General features: G+C 41.2%; 1 protein-coding gene across 1 annotated transcript; it reads right to left on the bottom strand.

Annotated features, from left to right (window-relative positions):
- Positions 1 to 1,006: 1,006 nt before the first annotated feature.
- IFNAR1 (interferon alpha and beta receptor subunit 1) lies at positions 1,007 to 19,231 on the bottom strand. The gene is made up of 11 exons (XM_033146949.1): positions 19,131 to 19,231; positions 13,973 to 14,096; positions 13,054 to 13,247; positions 11,173 to 11,327; positions 9,604 to 9,742; positions 9,114 to 9,231; positions 8,283 to 8,491; positions 7,541 to 7,698; positions 6,818 to 6,962; positions 5,902 to 6,053; positions 1,007 to 2,257 (listed from the first exon to the last, which is right to left on the bottom strand). Exons 1-11 carry the CDS (start codon positions 19,192 to 19,194, stop codon positions 2,027 to 2,029), a joined length of 1,689 nt encoding a protein of 562 aa, XP_033002840.1. The 5' UTR covers positions 19,195 to 19,231; the 3' UTR covers positions 1,007 to 2,026.
- Between the last annotated feature and the right edge of the window lie 318 nt (positions 19,232 to 19,549).

Below are 19,549 nucleotides of genomic sequence, written 5' to 3'. Positions count from 1 at the left end.
TCTCTCTCTCATCCACCCAGCCACACACTTGCACTCTGACCAAGGTCACCTAATTTAGTTTCCATTAACTATCAGCAACAGTTAATATTGCAATACAATCATCATACACACTTCACTTAAAAAACCCTATTTACACAAAGGCATTTTTGTTTTTTTGTTTTTTACCAAGGCAGTTGGGTGATAAGATGCTGGGTAGGTGACCTTTTGCAATGCTGCTTGTACACTCCCCCCAAAAAACCCCAAACATAAAGCTAAACGAGGGGCTGCACCTAAGCATTGTGCAGACCCCATTTTGTCCTGCTCTACTGGTAAATGGAGATTGTGCTTTGTAAACATTTTCTCTACTTCCCACATTAGCTAGCTGTCTACTAAGAAGATCAGCCAGATGACACCTGTATAACTGTGCCTTTGGAACCCACATTTCAGCAAAAACAAGTATTCACTGATGGGGCTAAGTACACTGGTGTTAACACTGAATAAACAACACTATGCTACCATTTGGACACTTCTGAACAGGATAATGAATTGTGAAATTGAACTGCACAAACTAATTGAAATAACAGTAGCAATGGATTGCAATAATTGCAGTCACACATTCTCATAAGCATTAGCTTGCTAGACACCTATACAGACTAACTAAATTTGGGCACACTCTTAATGCGAGTGAATATGCTTTCATTTCTTACATTGCTATTGGAGGGTGCTAGTGAGACTAGTATTTATCAGAATAAATCCATCTTGTACACAAATGTTGTGTTCCTATTTTCCTCCAAGTATATATTAATTTTCATCATCCTATAAAAAGGAAATACATTAGAAAGAAAATATGTTCTAAGAAATACTGAAGGCTTGGTCAGTAGCTGCAGTTTGTTTCCCTGGTTGGCAAGGACTAACTAAATAAATCACAGTAAAAACTACACTAGTTCCCAGAAAGTAATTTAACTAGGGGTGTCTCTGCTCATTCTAGAAAAAAGTCTTATCTTTTTGAGAGTTGGCTAGTGATTTCCTTGCCCCAAATCAAGTATTTATTGGTGACCCCCTAATTACCATTTGACTTTTTTGATTCTCCAAGACTTAGTTTCTAAGATTTTTTGTACTTTTTAATTACAACTAAATTGTAGGTAAGACTTTTTTCTTAAAAACCTTTCTCAAAAAGAGTTTGCTTTATTTGCATTAAAACTGAAATGCACTAATGGTCAGGCAACATGTTTTTAACATATGCCAAACAAAAAACGTAGGTGGCAAATGTTTAAATTCTGAAGGAAGGCAGTTCAATATAGTAAGTGCGACCACCATTGAGAGAAAGACATTTTACACTTACTCTCCAAAGTATCCATGTGGCTGAAACCCTTTATCTGTTTTGAATACTTGGTATAAAGTAATACTGGCTAAACTATATGTGATCTTGAATAAGGTCACATAACCAATGAAATACAGCACAGAGAAGGCATTGTGTTAAGACTGCTCTGTCAGTCACCTAAAATCAACATGGTAAGGAAAACACTAACAATATTTGCATGCGTTTGGTTATAGCAAAAATTATTTCCCTGTGAAAAGCTGGAGAGGCCATCCTGTCAGTACATTTGGAAACTGCTATAGTCTGTGTTACTCCGCTGTAGCCTATAGCTGATCAGTAATCCTCACAGTTATTTATACTTTTATCAACCAACACAGCATCCACAGTGGTAAAGTCTAGCTTTAGGATTGTCTTAGGATGTTTTTTGTATTTAACATACACACTCACACAGACATATATTACATGTTTGTAAACTTCCATTTAAGCATCAGTTTCTAGTCAAAATGAAGTAAACATTTTGGTAGTGAAATCAAGTGTTCTCCACACCTGAGCCTTTGTGCCAACAGCAATACGCAAAACTCAAAATCTATGGTGCAAGAACCAGATCATGTCTTGGCACAAAGTCTTTCTTATACGGAAGCTAACAGCAAGACGCATAAATTGCAAGTTGCTATTTATGCACCCCTTCATCTACCCATAATAATGGCTTCTACCCATTATTTTACAGAGTTATTCTGCTTTCTGTTCTTGGATTAAATGGGAGTCTTTAGTCCTAGAGATACCATCATCATTGGAATAGTTTCCTGAGTCTTGGCTGATCTCTTCCAACTCCTTCTGGTCTTTAAAGTCAGTCAGGTCAACTTCATTTAGAATGTTACTGTCAGCTATGACAACACAGTTTTCTGTTGGCTCTTCTGAAGTTAGCAAGTAGGAACTGTGCAACTCTTTTCCTTCAATGTTCTGCAAATGGGAAAGTACACAGAAATTAATGAGAATTACTGATGTCTACATACAGGGCACTATAGAAAGCTATTGTGCTTGGTTAGAATAATGTACTATTAATATTTATTAAGGATGAGGGTATGGTTGGCATATAAAACACTGAAAGATAATAAAACCCCTGCTCTGAAGCATTAAACAGGCAACACCAGTCACTAGAATACAGTCTGAGATCTAGGAACAAGCGATTTAGAACCACAGTACACATTATGTCTAAAGCATGGCTGTTCACACCAAAGTTTGTACCCACATATTTAGCTTCTGCTTCCCCATCCATAATGGCTCCTAACTTGTGCCCTGATGTCACAACATTTGACACTTCCCCATACCCCTCCAGTCACTGATATGACACAAGTAGAGATGTGGACAATCAGTTAGATGCAGGAAAGTGATACACAGAATATTGTAACATTAGTATACAAGTTAAGCTCTCCTAGGTGTCCTAGTGGGAGATGGGGGAGTTAACTGTGTAGCTTCTGTTTCTGGTAACAGCTGCTTCTTTCAATGGCACTTTGGTGGAATTTGACAAGAGAGAGAAAGTAGTGGTAAAGAGACACACAGGAGGCAAAGGGAATTAGTACAGGAAAGAGTTGTACTCAGACTGCAATACAAGACTGTACATGCTGACTGCTATGTGGTGAAGGATGAATCTGGTTTCAGCTTGTAGCCCATTGACTAAATTGGCAACAGCCAGATGCATTATTACTCAAGTGCTGATTCCTTGGAAAAGCCTTCTGACATACAAACAACCAACATTTAATACATGGCCCCAGTCCTAGTTTGCAATCAAAGAGCACCTAAAATTCTGCGGTGTAGATTAAATAATAATAATCTGTACAACAAAAGTATCTGATTTGTTATTTCTGGAAAGCTGTTCTTATATAAGTAAACTGTTAGTTCTGTAAATTAGGTGGGAAATTAATCTGGCCAGTGGGCCTGATCCTTATCTCTCCTACCCCTTATGGGCCAAATCTGACAGGTGGGTAGGGGTACCCACCTGTGAATCTCCCAAAGCCACAGTGACAGCAGGTAATAGGCTGTTGCGCTGAACAAGGCTCTTTTGCAAGGCTTTTCCAAGATTGGTGTAGCTGTTCCAAGGGAGCTTGAGATCAGTGCCTATCAGCTGATTAGCAAGAGATGTTTACTTTCAATCCCTGATGTGCAACTGAAAGTACCCTTTAAGGCTCCCTCAGGAGGTGGTGGACTCTCCTTCCTTGAAGGTTTTTAAACAGAGGTTGGATGGCCATCTGTCATGGATGCTTTAGCTGAGATTCTTGCATTGCAGGGGGTTGGACTAGATGACCCTTGGGTCCCTTCTACCTCTAAGATTCTATGATTATGCACTGACAGCCACATTTCCACCTGCCCCTCACCTGATATCACATAAGATTTCAGGTATGAGACAGGTTGGTATAATTGGGGGGGGGGGTCACCTTCCAGGCAAAACTGGCATCTATGCCAATAATTAGGCCAATTATTGTTTATTATTTATTTATTATTAACTATTGCTATTATACATTAAACAATAGAGGAAAAACGAAAATAATGGAGGAGTCTAAATTCAGGGGAGGGGTGATATACAAGATGGGCAAGTGCATTAACAAAACGTCTGAAGTATTTTTTTAAAAAAAACTTGTTTGTCAAGAATAGTGGAATAATGATGTTTATTCCTATATATGAAAAAGGTCCACTACATAGCAGCAAAGTGCTCAGGCTCAGCATCACTACTCAGAACTTTAGATGAGAAGCAAGTTTTTCAGAGACAACTATGTGAAAAGTTTTTCCATATGATCTCTCTGGAGTGTTTTATCATTGTGTGTTTATTGCTCCATGCTCCAGGCTACTTTAGAAGGAAGGTCGACATGTACATTTAAATAATGAAAACACCCATGGGCTGGAAGTTCTGCACTCATGCTGTAAATACATTATTGAATGCACTGTGTGATATCCAATGTTATTCATAGAGTAGACCCACTGTAGTCAATAGAGGGAAAAGAGCAAGGCAGCAGGATGCCTGTGCAGTGCTGGTGCTGAAGTGGAACCAATCTGATGTTTCTGCTGCTGTGTCTGCACCACACTCCTGCTGCCTTGCTCCTCTCTTGTCTCAGTAAGGGCAAGTCAATTTTCATATTCGGGAGATGAGAAAACAACACAGCCATGCCAGCTGCTATTGGATGTTATACACTACAGCAAGATATAATAAAAATGCCATTTCTATACCCACTATTAGATCTATAGGATCTCCTAAGTACGGTAATATGTCAGGCAGATTCACTATACAATATATTCAAGGGTAATGCATTTTACTTTCTTAGGTTCCATGATCACAGCAGTCATGAAATTAAAAGATGCCTGCTTCTTGGGAGAAAAGCAATGACAAACCTAGACAGCATCTTAAAAAGCAGAGACATCACCTTGCTGTCAGGGAACTGTCCCCGGCTCAGCGCAGGGTGCTGAAAGGGCTCTTGGGATGCTACAGAGAGCCCCGGCCCCACCTGACCAGCAGCACCTTCTCTTCCAGCAGAGGAAGCAGCGATGTCTCCAGTGGGGAGGGGCAGGCAGCACCGGGTCTTGAGAGCAGAGGCTCTGGGGATGTTGGAGAGACCCTGCACTCCCCTCGCTCAGCGGGCGAGGAGGGAGACACGCCATTTTCAGCGCCCCAAGTGCGCAGAGGGGTGAAACACAAGGAGGGGAGGCGGAGATTTTGGATACCGAACTCTTATGTTGCGGTCACAGCCGGAAGGGGCCACTCCCGGATTCTGCAAGTGACTGATACAGACATGAACTTGTAGCTCTGCACTGTAAATAGCATGCACAATAAACCTGTTAAAGGACGATTTTGAGTCTTGCCTGGCTACTCACGAGCAACCACCCCACGGACCTTACACTTGCTGATAAAGGTCCGTATAGTTAAAGCTATGGTTTTCCTAGTAGTGATGTATGGAAGTGAGAGCTGGACCATAAAGAAGGCTGATCGCCGAAGAATTGATGCTTTTGAATTATGGTGCTGGAGGAGACTCTTGAGAGTCCCATGGACTGCAAGAAGATCAAACCTATCCATTCTCAAGGAAATCAGCCCTGAGTGCTCACTGGAAGGACAGATCCTGAAGCTGAGGCTCCAATACTTTGACCACCTCATGAGAAGAGAAGACTTCCTGGAGAAGAGAAGACTTTCCTGATGTTGGGAAAGATTGAGGGCACAAGGAGAAGAGGATGATAGAGGATGAGATGGTTGGACAGTGTTCTCGAAGCTACCAACATGAGTCTGACCAAACTGCGGGAGGCAGTGAAAGACAGGAGTGCCTGGTGTGCTCTGGTCCATGGGGTCACGAAGAGTCAGACACGACTAAACGACGACAACAAAATGCAATATATACACCCCAGCCCAGAGCTCCTTGCATGAAGGGGAACTCCAGGTACACACATGCCATTTCTGAGCCTCCAACGACCTATCTGTTAAGTATAACAATGGGAATATCTCAGTTCGCGCACACATTCTCTTTCTATGTAAATGGCAAATGTTGATGTGATTTCTAAAATACTTGTCCTATAATTTTACTACTGCAAATAACAAAGTACCGGTAATAAAAGTCATATATACATACCTCTATGGTCAGTGGAGGGTTGCATGATGGAAAGAATGCATATTTGATCTGCTTGTATATATAATATATAACACCAACTAAGACCACTATTGAAACAATAACACCAAGAGCAATTCCAAAGACTTTAAAAATGACTGGAGATAAAGATTTTCCTACAAAGAAAAAGAAATTAAAATGAGTTATATATTGAAAAAACTTCTGCAATAACCACTTTCTTGAGCTTACTTTTAAAGCCAGCAACTTAAACTTATGGCACTTGGAAAGTTGTTGTGGCAAGAAAAGATTTTGTGAAGGGGGGAGTGATGGAAATATAGTGCGCTTGCTCACTCTTCCCTATACGAAACCTCAAAAATTAAATTGGTACCAGTAAAAGTAAAAATGGTTTTATGCACGCTAATAATTGTCAAATTTACGTATAAGATACCTTTCTTTGTCAATCTTTCTTTGTAAACATTCCATGTTAAATAACAAGTGCATGCTTTGGGGGTATTTTTCATAATTATCCCAATGTACCAATCTTAGTTTACAATTAACTTCTGTTCAGTTACTTGAACTAAGCTTACAAATTTGTGTTCTATTCTTCATGTAATGTTATATACATAATCTGTATTGATAATGTAATAAGGGCAGGGTATAAATCTTACCACTAGTGGTAATAATACCACTAATAATCAAATATAAGCCAAGGTTAATATATTATAAACCAAATGTTAAAAATTGGTGGTGTTGCCTGCATATACAACCAAGAGATTGGATTGTATACATACCGTACTCCTGTTTTATGGTTTTATACAGAATTGTTGTTTTGTTGTACAACATACAATTTCAGAAAAACACATCACTTTAGATTTTTTTAAAAATACAAAGCACTGTATCATTTATTAAAAATCAAACACTAAAAATAAGTATTTCATACCTTTGGCAGTTTTAGTGCACGTCTCACTGCTAAACTCACTACTTTTATTATATGCTGGAGCAAATGCTTGTACTTTTAGGCAGTATAAAGTAGAAGAGCTCAAGTCTGGGATTATAAATTGTGAAGATTTATTTTCCAGTTTCTTCTGTACAACAAAACACATAACAATGTAAACCAGAGCAAACACTTATTGAAAACAAAGCTTGAAGACTGACATTCTGACTTTGGGTGCAAGTTGTAATGGCTGTACTATAGGCTCTGCAAATTCTATGTATACTGTACTGGGGGTCAAGAAAACATACAGCCCAGGGCTTGGCAACAACTGACAGATGTCTGTGGGGCACTGATCCTTAGAACATTAGTGCCTATGACTACTCCAACCAGTTGCAGCAGGCCTGGTTGTTGTATGTTGCTGAGCTATGCATACTTCCTATCTCAAACACCTAGGATTAGACAGAGGTTAGCTATCTGTGTCAGATGGGCACCCCTCAGTGCATTTGGGACAGTGTGTGTCTAGTATTTCGTTTGATGCTGGAGCACTTCACTACATACAGGTACATTTGACATGGAAATAACTAGCCAGAAAAACCATATTCAGCATAAACATGAAGGGGTTATAGATGGCCTAGAGAAAGTACAGGAGGCTACATTATGAGTCAATTTTTTAATACATGCTTTTATCTAGGTTTTATTTATTTTTAAATAAAAAACAAAATACATTACCTTGTCTTGTGGTGAAGAGTCTGCCCAGTACCAACCTTGGTAAATCAACTCATAGTGTTTACTCATTGGATTTTTTTCAGATTCTCCCGGAGCAGTAATGAAAATGTTAAGTGAATTTTCACTGGCATTAATCGTGACGCTAGGTGGGCCCAGTTTAGCTTAAAAACAATGTTATACAATGTGTTAAACATTTGAATTCAAACAAAACATGTTGCAATATAATGCTGTCACTAAAGCTCAAGCAAAAGGCAAAATCTCTGCTTCAATGTAAAATGAACTGATGGAAATTGTGATACTGTTGTATGTTAAGTTGCAACATATATACACATGGTTGTTGTTGTTGTTGTTGTTGTTGCTGCTGCTGCTGCTATTGGTTCTGGGGGCAAGTTCTAAATCTAAACACATATTTTTTAGGACATCTGGGAGTTTTAGCAAGCAGCCACTAGGAAATAGTGATAGGTAACTCCAGTTCATTTTAGTGGTGCTGGGGCCATTGTGGTAAGCAAGAGGTTGCACAGCAGTAGAGCTGGCTGAACTTTCAAACTGTTGTGAGCTATAAGTTGTGAAGGTCTTGATTTTTTCTAACCACACAAGAAGAAAATGTAACAATGTGATGTTCTACAAGATTGCAAAAATTAACAAATACATAATTAACAAATACACAAAATTATACATAATTAACAAATACACAAAAAGCAGCACCTATAAATGATAACGCATATCAGAAGAAGGTGACACTTACTGTCTTCTCTAGGCTCAAATTTTAGCATTTTAGACCAAGGTGATTCACTATTATTATTATGGCTATTCACAGCCTGTACTTGGAGATAGTAAATTCCAACGAAGTCGACGGAACGTGATAAATCACAGTACTTGGTTGTAATGTGTTTACATCCAGATACATTACGCCAGTTTTTTGAGATATCGTGAGACATCTGTGCTTTAGAACCTCTATTAGGACAACAGAAGGTTGATTAAATAAGCACAATACACGTATCAGCAGACAGTTCCTAACTCTGTTGATGTTTACTCGAATGTTAGCTCCACTGAGCCTCCTGTGAGCTGCACGGGATTGCAGGGTTAATCAGACTTGGCAGTCAAATTGATCTTACACAATTGACAATTTAATTGTCATTGAATATGCTGTCTTTTCATACAAGGGACAGCAAGTAACCATCTCATTCTTCACCCGATCAACGACCTGCTTAAATCCTTTGGTTTGCCGTGTTCCAGCCCATGCAATGGAAGGATAACCCCTCAGAAATATAACCCGTAGTAGGGAACCTTTTTGGCCCATTGGTCCCCTGTGATGAAGCCCACCTGCCAATCCTCTAGTATTATACTGACATCAAATGATTGGCAGGTGGGATGGCCCACATACCTGTGAAAATTGGCTCTTGGGGATGGGGGGGGGCGCGGGAGATACTGTCCAAGCAGATTGCTCGTTTTCTCAAGTGCTCCTGCTCAAAGCTTTACAACTTCCTTAAGTTACCTATCAGGCTTGTTTTTTAAGCACAAATTAGATGGAATGTAAAAGGTTAAGACTGAAGACAGGCACGGCAAGGATTCTTACATGAGAAACTGTACAACGAAGCTCACATTTGCATCATACATGTTATCCCAATGCAAAACGAAGTTTGTATTCAGTGCATCAACCTGAAGCTTTTCAGGACGAGGCAGACCAGCCCAAGCTATAAAAAGGAGGGAAGGAAAATTTACAAACAATCCATCCAGTTAGGTTCATGAACAATGCTACACATTAATAGTTTGAAACTCCAATCCTATAAACAGGCCAGAACCAAAAGGTCATGAAGCTTCTGAATCCAGAACCCCAGGAGTTGCTCAACAAACCGCGCCCAGGGCTTCACGGTATTATACAAATGGCCTCTAATATTATGCAAGATATGTTGTTTACAAACAAAAAGCAGAGAAAAGGTGCTTGTGAAATAACAAGAAGCACCTTGCCTGATTCTTACCACAGTATACCCACTTCAAGGAGATTTATTCCCCACCCAGCACACTAGAACATATTTGAATTGCTAAAATCAATAGAAAATAAATACCTTTAGGTGTCTGTATACAGGTGTCTGGACTACTGAAAGCATTGTGATCATCCATATGTACTTTAACATTCATACAGTAAGCAGTCTCTGGCTCAAGGTCTTGAATGGTTTGTCCTGGAAAAATATCCTGGATTTTTTCCTGCAGAAACAGACAGTTGCATATAACATATTACGATTGTTGATTACTTCCATGGGCAGTTATTTTTATGTGAATCCAGAAAAAAGGTAAGATAAACTAATCTTTTATTGGGTCAACAATAGTAATATTGGTATCATTATTTCAGAAGGACAGATATATGACATCTATAGCTTGAATGAACAGAGTGTATTTTATTATGTAGTTTCTATTTGAACATTTAAAAAACATGCTCAATCATTCAATGCCACTTAAAGGACTCGGGATGCAAAGAGATCCAGCTTAAAACATGCTGGTCTGCCACCTCTGTTTTACTATACTCTGCAAAGTAGAATATCTGCTTAGGTCAAATTTTATCCACAACATAAAAATGGCACCATTATGCGTAAGACAGAGCTTCTTTTTCAGTTTTTCTGTTTCTGCAATGAAATCCATCACTATATTGTATTCAAAAATATTACTATCAGGAAGATAATCTGTACAACAAAGGCTCAACAGGGCAAAATGGTCTGAGCATATAACAACTGCAGACTGCCCAACTGCAGACTGTCAATTAACTTCTCGGTCCAATTTGAATTCTGGTTTTGACCTATAAAGCCTTAAACAGTTCAGGATCACAGTACCTCGAGGACCACTTCTCTCCATATGAACTGACACAAACCCTGTGATCAGGTTTGGAGGGTGGCAATACTCTACAGTGGCTCCCAGTTTGTGGAATGCTCTCCTCAGGGAGGCTTGCCTGGCGCCTTCATTACATATCTTTAGGCACTAGAAAAAAAATTCCCCCAGGGCTAATTAAACAATCTATAGCCTTTTAAAGTGTGTGTGTGTGTGTGTGTGTGTGTGTGTGTGTGTTGCGGGGTGCTATTGTTTCGTTTGTTATTATGTTGTGTGTTTTTATACTGTAAACTGCCCTGTGGTATATAAATTTGATAAATAGTAATAATAATATTGGTTTAAACATAACATGCAATAGGATATGCACATAAAATGCAGCATTTGTTATTTCCAGTGTCATTTATTCTATGGAATTCTGTTCATGCATTTTGATATAAGGTTTAATTCCTTGCCAGATGTAAACATATCTAGATCCTGATGAGGAGCTGTTCACATGTCTGGGTTTGAGCCTGCAGACTACTTCCTGGCACCTCTAAAGCTGCAAGCAAGCAACTAAGCATCTTATGCATTCAGGTTACACAAGTAACCTGAGATACTGGCAAAGAGCTCTCAATACAAACTGAACCACTATCTTTTTGCAGGCTAGCGAAAGCACTATGGAGTTCCATGTGATTTCTAAATAAATGGTTATAGGAGTGCAGTTTTAGATGTTTAGCATTTTTGTTCTGGAAGTGAATACATGTAACACATGATTTAAATGTGAAGGAATATTTCTGCAAAGAAAGCAAATCTTTAAGTGTAGAGAAATATAGCACCTGAGGATAGGATGAGTTTTTCCAGATAGTTAGCTTGTAGCTTAGAGGCAAGTCCCACATTTTTCTTTGCTGGTTTGCTTCAGGACTGAAAATGATGATTTTCACATCTCCTCCATGTATTGATTCTAACTGAACTCTTGGGGGACCGACTTGGGCTGCAGACCAAGATAACAACAAAACTTAAGTACACTTAAAAGTTTGTACTATTCATATTCATAGTGCTTCTTGATGAAGCAGCGACTCTGCTCCCAACTACATGTGATGCTTGTCACAAAGCTCACTATTGCATGGCTGTTTTATTTAAAAAATAAATACCGGTAGCTGCTGCAGGGGGAATACAAAAACTAGACCATCAGTGTGGCAGGAAGAGAGAGGGGCTTTAACGTTTGCCCCTGCCAGCCCCAGTTGAAACTGGGCCCCTCCTTGCAGGTTATACACAATGAGAATTTCCCTTCCATTGTGAACAGCAGGTGTGAGGTAGCTGTGTCTCGTTCTAACAGGGACCACGGCAGGGTCAAAGAGTAACTACCCTCCCTGTGTGCCACGGACCCAATCCTGCTCACCCAACAATTACACGAGTGCAAATTACATAGCATATGTCACCTCTAGTTTGGCCCTATGGAGGCAAAGAAGCAACAAACTCATACATAAATGGCATTTGGCCCTCTACAGCAAACCAACATTATCAAAACAACTTTTGTAGCGGTAATCCACTCATCCATTAGGGCTGCAAGGCCCTTGCTTGGGGACAATGCCTGTATCTTTGAATGCTCTGAGTTATTGGGGCAACAAGCAGCCCCCTTGCTCACTTTCCCTACCTCCTGCAGCCGGTGTGATTCCAATCCCACCCCTCCACCACAACAGGCAGGAAAGGCAAGTGGAAGCAGGATTAGCATCAGCATCTAACATTCTTGGGCAGCTGTCAGGGCCCCAAGACTGAGCAGCGTCAGGTGGTGGCTGCACCTAGCTTTTTAATTTCCCACAATACACTTGACCTAGCACCACTCTGAGACATCGTAGAGAATTAAAAGGGTGGCTAGTCACAGCCACCCAGCACTGCTTGGAATGCCAACACCACAGCCGGAAATTGAAACTAATACTCTATTCAATGAACTATGAAGCAACCAATACTGTGAAGTTGGAATTTACTCATTATCTTTCATAGTGAAAAATAACAATTCACACCAGCGTTTCTCAACCTTTCGGGCAGCAATGAGTTCCCCCACCCCACCCTGGACTATAAAACAGAACCCAATTGTGTGTGCCACCCTCCTCTATGAGAAGGGATTCCTTCACTTTAAAAACCAACCCATAATTCTGAACAGCTTGCTTCTGGTTCACCGCGGGGCTGCTTCTCGGACGCGCGTTCTGTTTGCTCTGCAGACGCGCACTCACCAACGGGGTGAAACGGGGGCTGTAGGGCTTCACAACCCCCAAGAAGGTTCAGGAGGGTGTTCTGGACCTGTAATGAGTTGCCGCGGCGCGAAAATGGGTCTCCGAGCCGAGTCTTGAGACTGGGAAAGAGGAGCCCAGCAGGGTAATGAGGTGGGCTGGGTAGACTGCTGAGGAAAATAGTGATTGGCCTCTATCCGAATTAATTCTCTGCCCCTAATGAAAAGTCTGTTTTATTTTAAATGCAAGTTTGTTAAAATGCAAGAGCTCTACTGGGCAAGTGTTACACAGGCTGGAGAGTTTTACAAATGCAGCTTCTCCTATCACAGTGCTACAATGGTTTGAAAATCCTTTGGTAGCCTCCGAGAGGAACAGTTTGGTATCTGGAAGCCAGATAATGAAACAACTAGGCATTTGCAACTGGTTACCTGTCCCATATTTAACAACTGCATAAAGCTTAACTTGAATAAACTAGGCACACATTCATACCTTCTGTATAAGGAGAAAATACTAAATAAGTCCAGAAAGAGTGCTCTTCTCCTGTGTCTGCTCTTACGCTCACATTATAAAAATGCAAATAGTCTGTTATAGCTGATGAAAGGTCACATTCTGTGATTCTTACAGCCTGACACTCGGGAATAAGTGACCAGCTTTCAGCATTGCTCTCTTCACTGTCTGATTCTCTGAAAGAAAAAAGCAAAGCACTCCTCAGATATTATGGATCAGTAAGCATTCCTTACAGTATCTTTGTGTAAAATTCATTTCAATTTTGATCCACAGCACCTGGAATGCAAAAAAGGGGAGCCACATTTTTATTTTTCTGATTCATCAGTATTTCTTTTTGCTGTGTAGTTCTCAACATATACATAGGCCAAGCCATACATATATGCCCAATTTTAGTTGTCCACTTGTTCATGGATGGTGTTCTCATTCCATCCATCCCTCGCCCCTGCCAATTTTAACAAATAATAATTTTGGCAGTAGCTAAGAGATGTTGCCTGTCTTCTATTAGTACAATTTCTTTAGCATACCCAAATAGCAAAATTAGAGGATCTGTGGGTAAAGCAAAGCCAGTTATTGCAGTTGTTGTAGTAATAAAGCGGGATATCAAATCCAAACTCTTCTTCTTCTTCTTCTTCTTAAATTTCCATTACTATGTCTTTCTAGAATTTTCTAATTTTGGGATAGGTCCAGAATATATGCTACACCACAGCATTTGCAGTTTTACCCCTCCAACAGGCACCACTGGCTGTTCTGTCTATCTGGTGTCTTGTAAACATTTTCTTTGGCAGATAAATCAACTCATGGACTAGGACGGAACTCACATAATGAAGAAAAGCGCCAGCAACATTTCAAAAGTCTCTGTTATAAGTCTTTGATGTGAGTCACAGTACAACTGAGAACTTACCTTTGGTACTGAGCTGAAAAGGTCCCATTGAGGCCACATGGATTATTCCAGAGCCATTTCAGAGTGATGTTTGTATCAACAATGAAAACTGTAATGTTCTGAGGTGGTTCCAAACATATCAACCCTATGGATATTTTTGAAAAATGAAAAGAATGATGTTAAGGCTATAATAGACCCAACTGCATGCAGTGTGCCATTAACCACCTTCTGCACTTTACTGAAGAACTTAGTAAGAGAGCAACAGGAAACAGACATGAAATGCAAGTAAGCAGATCATAAATATCTGCAGAAAAGGAAGTGAAATGTGGAGATTCCCTTACCTTCTTTCAGTGTTCTGTATGGTAGGTTTATGCTTGCCAAGTCAAAATTTGACTAATCTGATTTAAACTGTTTTTCTAGTTGGAAAAAGAGCAACCCTGTGTTGAGGTGGTATAATATTGACAACATTTCTGATTCTTATGTTTTCTAGACAAGGTACTTTCTATTCAAGTCTTCTGAGGAAGTAGTCAGTTTTTAATGTTTCCTCCAGCAAAAGTCATCAGAACAGTTTAAAGCACACCCATGCAAATGTTGCTTTTTCAACAGTATTGTGCAATTTGAAGACTATTACTATTACATGTACAGCTTGGGAAACTAGGTCTTGAAGCTGATGCCTACAGAAAGTAGACTTTAGCTCTACTAAAGCCTCAGGCACTTTAAAGCATTATGCAGGATATCTGCAGGCCCTTTGTGGTGCTTTGAGGTCCCAACTACTAGACTTCAAAGTACCCAATCATCTGCCGTCATTGTGACATCAAGTGATTTGCAGGTGGGAGGCTCCACCCATCTGTTCACTTTGGCCTGCACAGCTAGGACCAGATAATGATTTGTCCACAGAACACACAAAATTCCACAATCCTGGCATACCTTATTCCAAGAGATTTGTATGAATAAAATATGTTATTTACAGTATTTATTTTCTGACTCTTTCCTAATGATCTCTAACATGCAGCTCACCTTTTTCACAGCAGCTGTACATTGAGTCAGCATTTCTATCACATTATCCACCACAACCCACAACATCCATTTCCTGGTCAGTCTCATTAGTATATCTGTGAAGTTGGATTTTTTTTTTTTGGTCCTAATATACATCACTTTTTACTTGTTTGCACTGAACTGCATTTACCATTTTAATTCCCATTCATCCAGACTGGAGTGATCTTTTTGGAGCTCTTTGCTATACAGCTTTTTGTTTTAACTACTCTAAATCATTGGATGTTATCAGCAAACTTGATCACCTTACTGCTCACCCCTAATTCCAGATAAGAAAATAAGACTTTGAGTGCATTAGCTCTTTGATGCAATTAAAGGGGAAATACACAAAGGATCTAATGAAACATTGGACTTCACTTATTTATGAAGTCCACTTATTTATGAAGTCCACATTTAAAAAAACAACACCCAATATCCATGTATTTAAAAGAAAAAATTCAAAGAATAGGCCTAAAAGGGGACCAATGCCATCTAGTTTTACAACTCTTGCTGGAAGTAGAATAAGGTAAAGGTAAAGGGACCCCTGACCATTAGGTCCAGTCGTGTCCGACTCTGGGGTTGCGGTGCTCATCTTGCGTTACTAGCCGAGGGAGCCATCATACAGCTTCCGGGTCATGTGGCCAGCATGAAAAAGCCGCTTCTGGTGAACCAGAGCAGCGCACGGAAACGCCATTTACCTTCCCGCCGGAACGGTACCTGTTTATCTACTTGCACTTTGACGTGCTTTCGACAAGGCTTCTGCACCTTTAATAGCTGTGTGATTCTGCTGTTATAAAGTTATATCAATACATTGAAAATGAACTTTTCTTCCTGTGACCTCTTGTGATCTGTAACTGCTGTGTCAGCTTTTACATAAGAGGTATTTCCCCAGACTTTCTTGTGCCACTTCAATAAGAGAAGTCCTTGTAAATCTTTCCAGTATTTAGCAATCTGAGTTATTGCTGCCACTAATAAAAAGCTGGCCAGTTTCTCACAACATCTTGATTTTTCCCAGTGAACACATTTCAAAAAGCAAGTTCTGGTGTCTTTTGTAATGGTGTTCCAATTATCTCTGAGATCTCCCAAAATATTAAATGTCAATATCTTGAAACTTTTTTACAGTCTTCCCACATATGGGTGAACAACTCCACTTTGCCACATAGTCTCCGACACATTGCTGAGGAGGTTTTAGATATACATGACAGTCTCAAAAATGTTAAATACCATTTTTGAACCATTTGGAGGGATGTTTCTCTGAACATGGCTGAGGTTGATCTATACAGGAATTTATCCCACAGAGACCTAATGCCCTTCTATTGCTATATTCCAATCCTTTCCCCATAACGTTCTAAAACTGTTTCCTGCTTCCAGCCAGCAGCTACTGCAAATCATCTCTGCAATATGCAATTTACTACTACAGCCACACCATACCCTGAAATACATCTGTACCCTCTCCAGTTTATTGAAACTGAATCCTCTTTAGCCCTCCCGTCTAAATGTGCTAAGGCACAAGCAGGAACAGGCAGGGCAATCCTTGTTCCTCTGGGAACACTGTGCAGCCTCCTTCAGACTAATACTGATCATGCATTGGTTGAATACTGTGGCTGGAACACAAAGTATGTGCGGTTTACCCCTTTTGCATCCGTTTGCTTCTTCATAGTCAACCTGAACACGTACAGCTGGGATGTGAATTTCCTGGAAACATTTCCAATTCCAATCTTAATAGGATAATTTGCACTGGGAAATTAGAGAGTGATCTAATCTGGCATATTTATTTAACTTGCAATTAGTAAACAATGTCCAAAGTATTGAAACTGCCAAGTCTCCTTATTACATTTTCAATTGGCATCCATCCATTGTTACTAAAGAGTTTATAAAAAGGGGGGGGGGATGCAAAAATAAAGCACTGGAAAATTGTTTGCTACATATCACTGACCTGAAGAGCCCTTCGGTGATGATTATAAGAGACAGACTGACATTCTTTTACTGTATTTAAGGTAGAAACCCAAAGTACTGTTTAAAAGCTGTATTGCTCCTAATTCTCAAGCTTCCCTTACAGGATACCACAGATAAGGACATTATTGTACAATTCTACAGTTGGCCATGCCAACGCACAGAATGGCCTTCACCAACTAGATGTTTTGGGCTACAACTGCCATCAGCTCCAGCCAACATGGTCAATGGTTAGGGACAGTGGGAGTTGTAGTCCAAGACATGCTGAGGGCTCTTTGATCAAAGAAAGTTCAGTCCTGTTCCAACATGTTTTCCGGTCATTATATAGTGCCATCAGCGTGCATGGCACCTTACAAAGTGTGGTAAGGAAAAATAGGCACCTCCCTGTCCCAAGGAGCTTACAATTTAAACTAGACAAGAAGGGAAAACAACACCAGGAGGGTTGAGGGTAGAGAAGGTTAATGAAGTCAAATGCAGTTCCAACACACTTAAAATTTGGGCTGCTTTGGAATTAGGATTAAGTGAATATAGCAAAGGCTGTGTGGATTTTAAGAAGAGCATTGAATGGGAGAGGTAGTATCACAGATATTTAGGAAGGGACAGGTACACGAGTGCTATAGTATAGATACACAAGTATCTATAGAACAAGATATTACACACGTTTTTAAAAGCAGAATTCAAAGTTCTGCATGTTTTACATTATGGGTCCATACTGCTTCCAAGATCTGAGGCAGCACACTAGTCACTGGAGAACACCAATGAGGGAGGTGTTCTGCCTGTAAGCATCCCATAGACATCAAGTTGGCCACAGTGGCAAGTAAGATGCTGCGCTAAATAGGCCTTGGGTCTGATCCAGCAAGGTTTTTCTTATGTACTCATCATAACAGGGTGCAATATCTATTCACAAAAACACACACATGAGGATAAAGTTCTAGGACTAAATATAGAGTGCTGTTTCCTTCATACATGTTACTACTTACAAGCAGCGCTTTTTTCTGGGTGGATGCAGGGGTACACATACCCCTAAATTTTTTGTGAATCTCAGTTTGGCCTCATTGAGGGGCAGTATTTCAATACAGTGGTAGCTCAGGTTAAGAACTTAATTCGTTCTGGAGGTCCGTTCTTAACCTGAAATTGTTCTTAACCTGAGGTACCACTTTAGCTAATGGGGCCTCCCGCTGCTGCCACGCCGCCGGAGCACAATTTCTGTTCTCATCCTGAAGCCAAGTTCTTAACCCGAGGTACTATTTCTGGGTTAGCGGAGTCTGTAACCTGAAGTGTCTGTAACCTGAAGCGTCTGTAACCCGAGGTACTACTGTATGAGTAGGAAAATGAGAGTACCCCTAAACATTTTTTAAAAGAAAAAAGCACTGCTTACAAGCCTTCACATCTTGCGCTTGTGGTAAAGGTCAAAATCCTGATAACTACAGCAAAGGGAAACAAACATTTAACATACAGCAGGATATGCCCATAGCTATCCATATTTTCAGCACCTATTTTATTTTGCTATTATTGTGCGTTTTAGTAAGATACTCCATGAAACACACCTCTTAACTTACCCACCCAAGCTACTTAACCCGTGCCCCCAGTATGATCCCACCAAGCAGCTGCCACTGGTTCATCTGGTATTGTCTACACTGACCAGCACGTAGGACAGCTCTCCAAGGTTTCTGGCAGGGTGTGTCCCGGCTCTGCCTGGAGATTTCGGGAGCGGAGTTGGGGATGGGGGGCCTTCTGCATGCCAAAAAAGTGCTCTTCCACCGGGCAACAGACCTTCCCCCAAAAGCCACCGCAGGCAAATCTATCAGCGCAAGCGAAGCAGAAAGCGAGCCCAATTCCTGGAAGCCCAGCATTATCAGCGCGTGCCGGCGCTCGGAGCGGAGAGAACTCGCGCCGCCTTTCCTGGAAGAGCGTCTTCCCATCCGGCACGCGAGGCTGCCGCTAGTTACGGCTGGCTGCTCCGCACCAAAGCGAAAGCCCTCTGCCAATCCGCGCGCCCTCAGCTTCGCTGCCGACCCTCGCCCGTCCCAGGAATGAGGAGGAGGGTCGGAGTGCCCAGTTGAACGCCCGCGCGCTCCTGCCCACCCTCAGTTCTTCTTGCTGAGAGGAGAAAGAGGCGTCCCGACGCCCCGTCCTCAGTCCCGAGAAAAGGCGGGCTCGGCGGCGCACAGAGAAAGGCCCTGCAAAAACGCACCTGTGCAGGAAGGCGCCGCTCCCAGCATGGCTACGGCTACAAGCAGAGCGCGCGCCGCCTTCATGGCGAGCCAGGGGTGAGCGAGAACTGCCCAGTGACGTTTCCGCTGCTGCCGTTTGCCCAACGCCGGCCTCCACCACGTGATCGTGACAAGGGCAACAACAAGAAGCGTCGCTTCTCGCGCGGAGCATGCGCAAGAGACCCTTCGAGCTCGTAGAGATAAAACGCTTGCAGAGCAGATCCCGCCTCATTTTTGCGGGTTCGGGTCGGAATCTCAAGGCGCGCGCGCGCCTTTAGCGAAAGCTGGTTTGGGGGCTTTTTGAAGGGTGCAGGTGGTAGAGAAGGGCGGGGATATAATTAGGTTTTAACTGCCTTTGATGCAGCAAAGGCGCGCTTCGTATGGGGATTCCCTTCGCAGA

The sequence above is a fragment of the Lacerta agilis genome, chromosome 4, assembly GCF_009819535.1.
Source record: "Lacerta agilis isolate rLacAgi1 chromosome 4, rLacAgi1.pri, whole genome shotgun sequence".
NCBI lineage: Eukaryota > Metazoa > Chordata > Lepidosauria > Squamata > Lacertidae > Lacerta > Lacerta agilis.
This window is presented reverse-complemented; position numbering and strand designations above follow the sequence as displayed.

Bases quoted from the DNA above. Each gene is read 5' to 3' on its own strand.
- IFNAR1 (XM_033146949.1), bottom strand. From the start codon at position 19,194: ATGAAGGCGGCGCGCGCTCTGCTTGTAGCCGTAGCCATGCTGGGAGCG. The intron at 13,248-13,972 runs GTAAGTTCTCAG...TTTTTCTTTCAG, and splicing joins TTTTCAGCTCAGTACCAAAG to AGAATCAGACAGTGAAGAGA. The intron at 8,492-9,113 runs GTAAGAATCCTT...TTGTCCTAATAG, and splicing joins TTCGTTGTACAGTTTCTCAT to AGGTTCTAAAGCACAGATGT.